At 45.1% G+C, this 6,000-nt stretch overlaps 1 protein-coding gene across 2 annotated transcripts in view; it reads left to right on the forward strand.

The window, feature by feature from the left end:
- LOC311146384 (zinc finger protein 521-like) overlaps positions 1-6,000 on the forward strand; it is an 82,430-nt gene that overhangs the window by 49,924 nt on the left and 26,506 nt on the right. For both annotated transcript variants that reach the window (XM_084182880.1, XM_084182879.1), the window contains exon 3: positions 4,532-4,663. In XM_084182880.1, coding sequence (XP_084039006.1) covers positions 4,532-4,663 — 132 coding nt within the window. The remainder of the gene's footprint in view (positions 1-4,531; positions 4,664-6,000) is intronic.

Here is a 6,000-nt window from a genome sequence, read left to right on the forward strand (position 1 = left end):
TACAGGCCTCTCTCATCTTTTTAAGTGGGAGAACTTGCACAATTGGTGGCTGACTAAATACTTTTTTTCCCCACTGCACTTGCTACATTTACGTCATTTAGCAGACGCTCTTATCCAGAGCGACTTACAGTTAGTGAGTGCATACATTTTTCATACTGGCCCCCCGTGGGAAACGAACCCACAACCCCGGCGTTGCAAACACCATGCTCTACCAACTGAGCTACGATTATGATATGTTGTTGTCTCACCTAGCTATCTTAAGATGAATGCACTAATTACATTTACGTCATTTAGCAGACGCTCTTATAGTTAGTGAGTGCATACATTATTATTATTATTATTATTATTATTATTATTATTATTATATATATATTTTCATACTGGCCCCCCGTGGGAATCGAACCCACAACCCTGGCGTTGCAAACGCCATGCGCTACCAACTGAGCTCTACCAACTCCCCTACCCTGGACGACTTGCGCGCCGCCCCATGGGTCTCCCGGTCACGGCTGGCTACGACAGAGCCTGGATTCGAACCAGGATCTCTAGTGGCACAGCTAGCACTGCGATGCAGTGCCTTAGACCACTGCGCCACTCGGGAGACCAATTGTAAGTTGCTCTGGATAAGAGCGTCTGCTGAATGACTAAAATGGAAATGGTAATGTTATTTTATAACAGGCGATTTCCTCAGATGTATCCTGTTTGTTTTCTGTGACCTATAGTACATTTTATAACGAGTGGGTCTAATCCTGGATGCTGATTGGTTAAAACCGTGTTCCAGCCAGTGTCAATTCCACAAGTTACCACCAGCTAAGGCTATGAAGTTGAAATGCCTATTCACTATTCCATCTGACTGTGCAATCCATTGTCTCATCAGCCCAGCCAGGCAATTTATATACCAGATCTACACTGTAAAAAGAATCTAGACATTATCTCCCATTTCCTTTAGACTAGCATTTGGTTTTCAACAGCGGAGATTTGTCTTAACCTTGCCGTCTGTCTCTCCGACATTTGCAACATTGTTTCAATATCACAAGGAGCTGTGAAATGAAACGTAACCATGTTTGAACTTTAAGGAAACTTTCTGTTAAAGTAATGAAATTCCGAGAAAATAATGTTTTTTTGTCAAGTTCTTAAATGTACCAAAGCTGTACTATCATTCATGTATAAGTGGTGTAAGCAACACAACTTGGACAGCCAGACAAGACAGAAAGAAAACAAACCCCAGTGTCCCAAACAACCAAACAACCTTCAACAGAACATGAACTTCAGCCTGGTTGCTAAAGACTAAACACAAGAAGAATAAATAATAGACTGTCCTTTTTTAGATATAGTTTTCCTCCTCCGTCTCCCTACTTCCACATGGGAGAGATATTAGGCATTTGTGTATTAAGGAGCTGTGAAATACATAAACCATGAGCCTTAGGAGTGCCACCAGGCCCTGTAGATATGCAGATAGGCTTACTTTGCTTAGAGGAGCAGGAACAGAGCAGCTCTCATCTAAAGGATTTCTCTTATGAGTGCAGGGGGACAGGGTGGTGGCAGTGGAGGGAGGTACACTCAGGAGAATGGAGGGAGAGGGAGGTGGAAGGAGGGGGAGAGACAGAGAGAGGGAGGGCGAGAGAAAGAGAGAGTTGCTAGTCCCCAGTGGCTCTGTGACTATATCCAGAGTCTGCTCCAGTCGGTGCAGAGGGGCCGGGTTGGGGGCTACTGAATGCTCCGTGCTGATTGGACAGTCCTGGGGGAGGCCAGGGGAGCGACAGGAAGTGACCTCACGCCGATGAGGGAGCTATAGGGGCGTGCTGGCTGACTTCTTCCCCTGACTCTCACTAAGGAACAGGATGCCAGTGTGATCCAACTCCTGCTCTCCTGCCGCATACAAACCCGTCCCCCCATACACAGTAACATTATGGGGACTGTCAGTGCAGAACAGACTTGTACACTCCACACATACACACATACACACATACACAGTAGTGAATAATTATCATACTAACAAACAAACACGTCTTAGATTCACAGACATATGCACAGCTCTCTCTCTCTCTCTCCCTCTCTCTCTCTCTCTCTCTCTCTCTCTCTCACACACACACACACACACACACACACACACACACACACACTCACACTCACACTCACACTCACACTCACACTCACACTCACACTCACTCACACAAACACACATGCACCCAATGTCAGACAGTTGGGCAGGTGCAGAGTTATCTGCATAATGAGGCAGGCCAGGTCTCTGAAGGGACAGGAGTGTGCTCCAGGGTCAAACCATGGCTGCACATATGGGCACAGGCATGGAGCGCTCTGAATACACACACACACAGAGCCACGTTGAATGCGGATCAAAGCGGATAGTGATCCAACTCTAACTCTATCGCTATCTTAACCACGTGCACAAATGATGCACGCACGCACACGCACACACATACACAGCGTGTCTCATCTTTCAAAAGGGAGGGCATGATCACAAGTGACATGATCATCTCCTCTGATTGTTATTTGTATCTTTCCATCCAAACCTAAGCCACTGAGCCAGACACACACTGTAAGACAATAGCTCATCCAGACATGGCCAGCTTTAAATGTTTGTTTTGAGGCCTTAGTAGAATTTCCTCATCTGCTTTACAGGGCCAGATGGTTAGGTTATAAGGAGAAGAGGGCAGGCCTACAGGAACATGTGGTGACATAGAGCACAAACATACTCTGTATGTAATACATGAGTAGACTCACCATGTTGCCTGGGAGACGTGTTCCCCTCTTTTCTAGAACAGCCCAGGTCATTGGGTTGTATTTTTCACTCTATGCTCTAGTGCAGTCTTGATGTATAGAATAGGCTAGTCACCAAAACAGATGAACAGCTTCATTTCTTTGTTACTGTAACACCCTTATGACGTGACTCCACCTCCCTTGTAAAGGTTTAAACCAATTCATTTGTTTATTAACATTACTTTGTCAAGTTTGTTGTAATCGACTGTAGGTTTCAGAAATTAGTAGATTGTCATCATTTTGCCAAATATTGTTAGTGGAGTGAACCAGCCCATGTTATTTAATGTGTGCTTTGAGCAGTGGAACAACAATTGACCATAAAAGTACAAATGGGAAAGTCACTGGCAGGGTGTGGGCTGGGGTTTTAAAACACGGGCATCTAGGTGGATCTGGGGTGAATCTGTTCCCGTTCATCGCAGGCCATTGTTGTTTAGGTGAGTTGCGTTGCCAGATCTGTGAGTCAGGTTGCCAGATTTGCCCAAGGCCCATTCGGTAGCACTCCGCTCTGATCCTCCAGGGCCTGGTATGGCCACAGCTGGTGGATTGTGTGTTTGCACGTCTGGCACCCTGGGCCCATGTTGTGTGCATTGGGCTGTAGAGACTGAAGGATGAGCCCCGACCCTGGTTGGGCCCCCTGAGACCCTCCTCCCCATACCCCCCACCCCCCTCTCGCTGGCCCCATGCCTGGACCCATACTTCACGGGACAGGGGGAATTTGACAGAGCACAGGCCCAACCCCATGGAGAGTGCACAGGGTTTTTATTGATGTGCAGTTCAGGAGATGGGCAGCTCCGCTCCGATTGGCTCTGTGGAAGTCTGAGTCAGCGGATCGTTGTGCAGCAAATGAGCAGTAGGGCAGGTTCAGTGTCTGAACCAACAGCATTTATTTCAGCTATCAACAGCCTCGACCGTCCAAGGTAATCTAATGTCTGTAGGAAGACGTGTCACACATTCTAACGTGATGGGGGAATGGATACTCACTCACACATGTTTTGGCCGTTGTCATGGGCAATATCTCACTTTACGCATTAGTTATAACTTATGTATTAGTTATGACAAATATGGGAGATTTTTATTCTAGGAGAGTTGGAGACAAATCTAAGTGGACAAAAACTGATTTTAATAGATTTTTATTCTACTCATCCACAATAATGAGAATAATGCCGTCGATAGTTACATAGTGGGTTGCCATGGTGATAATGAAGGGAAGTATTCAAAGGTTGATATGTTGACATGTCTGTAATGACCACTGATTGAATGCTACTCATATTGTTTATTATTAGATTTTGATGAGGAAATTAGTCTGTTCCCACGCTTGGCTATTCTTACATTTGCCACTTAATCTGTAATTTAGCCTATATGCCTCTTCATGCATTTCATTTTTCCATATCTACCTAGCGCTGCACTACACATTCATTTGCCCACACCAAGTCAGCCAGAAATTAATTTGTGTGTAAGCCAATCAAAAAGAGCCATGCTTGCCATGTTCAAAGTGCAAGACCTCGCCTGTGCAATTAGGCCCCCCACTGACTGTCCAATTTATGCCTGATGGGTCTAGATCACACATTATATTGCTTCTTGTACGAGCCATGAAAGTCACAGGCAGGAGCCTTTGACACAAATGTGTTGAAGCTAAATTAAATTGGGAAGGAGGAGAAAAAGAATAGACTCTGGATCTCTCTCTGCTGTTTGTGCTCTGATTATTCACTCTTCTAACTGCCTTATTTTGTGTGTTCTCTTGTTTCTTTCTCCATAGAAGAGGGTCTGAACCATGAGTGTAAGCTCTGCAGTCAGTCTTTCGACTCGCCAGCCAAACTCCAATGCCACCTGATCGAGCACAGCTTCGAGGGCATGGGCGGCACCTTCAAGTGTCCTGTCTGCTTCACAGGTGAGTGCGTGTGTTTGTGTTTGGGTGTGTGTCCGTGTGTGTGTGTGCGTGTGTGTGTGTGTGTGTGTGCGTGCATGCACGCGCCATATTTCCATAAACCTCATTGTTTGTCTGAAATGGCAAATGGTTTTCTAAATGAGTGGGGAAAGGTCAGAGAGGCAGGTCAGCCAAAGCTGAGAGCAATTTACTGCGTGCACCTTTTTATTTACTCAAATTGCCTCCATATCAAGAGCTACAGACTGTCATGAGCAGAAACACAGAGAGAGAGAGAGAGCGAGAGAGAGAGAGAGAGAGAGAGAGAGAGAGAGAGAGAGAGAGAGAGGTGACGGAGGGAGAGTGAAGTGCTAATTGTGGATGTCGGTGGTGCTGATAGCTGTAATCTCATCTGTCTGTGTGCGAGGAGGTGGAAGGACGATGCAGGACTCCTCCGGAGAGGATAACGCCCTCCTTTAGTATCAACAGGGTTAACTATCTCTATAATGAAATCTGCAAAGTCGTTAACTTGTCTTCCAGCTCCTCGCCACTCTTTCTTTCCCCATTCTCTCAGCTCTTTAGCTATACTCTTTCTTTTCACCATTTTCCATTCCTCAGCTCTTTACTCACTTCACTCATTTTTATATACAGTTGAAGTCGGAAGTTTACATACACCTTAGCCAAATACATTTAAACTCAGTTTTTCACAATTCCTGACATTTAATCCTAGTAAAAATTCCCTGTTTTAGTTCAGTTAGGATCCAGCTTTATTTTAAGAATGTGAAATATCAGAATAATAGTAGAGAGAATTATTTATTTCACCTTTTATTTCTTTCATCACATTCCCAGTGGGTCAGAAGTTTACATACACTCAATTAGTATTTGGTAGCATTGTCTTTAAATTGTTTAACTTGGGTCAAACGTTTCGGGTAGCCTTCCACAAGCTTCCCACAATAAGTTGGGTGAATTTTGGCCCATTCCTCCTGACAGAGCTGGTGTAACTGAGTCAGGTTTGTAGGCCTCCTTGCTCGCACACGCTTTTTCAGTTCTGCCCACAAATGTTCTATAGGATTGAGGTCAGGGCTTTGTGATGGCCACTCCAATACCTTGACTTTGTTGTCCTTAAGCCATTTTGCCACAACTTTGGAAGTATGCTTGGGGTCATTGTCCATTTGGAAGACCCATTTGCGACCAAGCTTTAACTTCCTGACTGATGTCTTGAGATGTTGCTTCAATATATCCACATAATTTTCCTTCCTCATGATGCCATCTATTTTGTGAAGTGCACCAGTCCCTCCTGCAGCAAAGCACCCCCACAGCATGATGATGCCACCCCCGTGCTTCACGGTTGGAATGGTGTTCTT

Source organism: Coregonus lavaretus (genome assembly GCF_964263955.1).
Source record: "Coregonus lavaretus genome assembly, chromosome: 19".
Classification (NCBI taxonomy): domain Eukaryota; kingdom Metazoa; phylum Chordata; class Actinopteri; order Salmoniformes; family Salmonidae; genus Coregonus; species Coregonus lavaretus.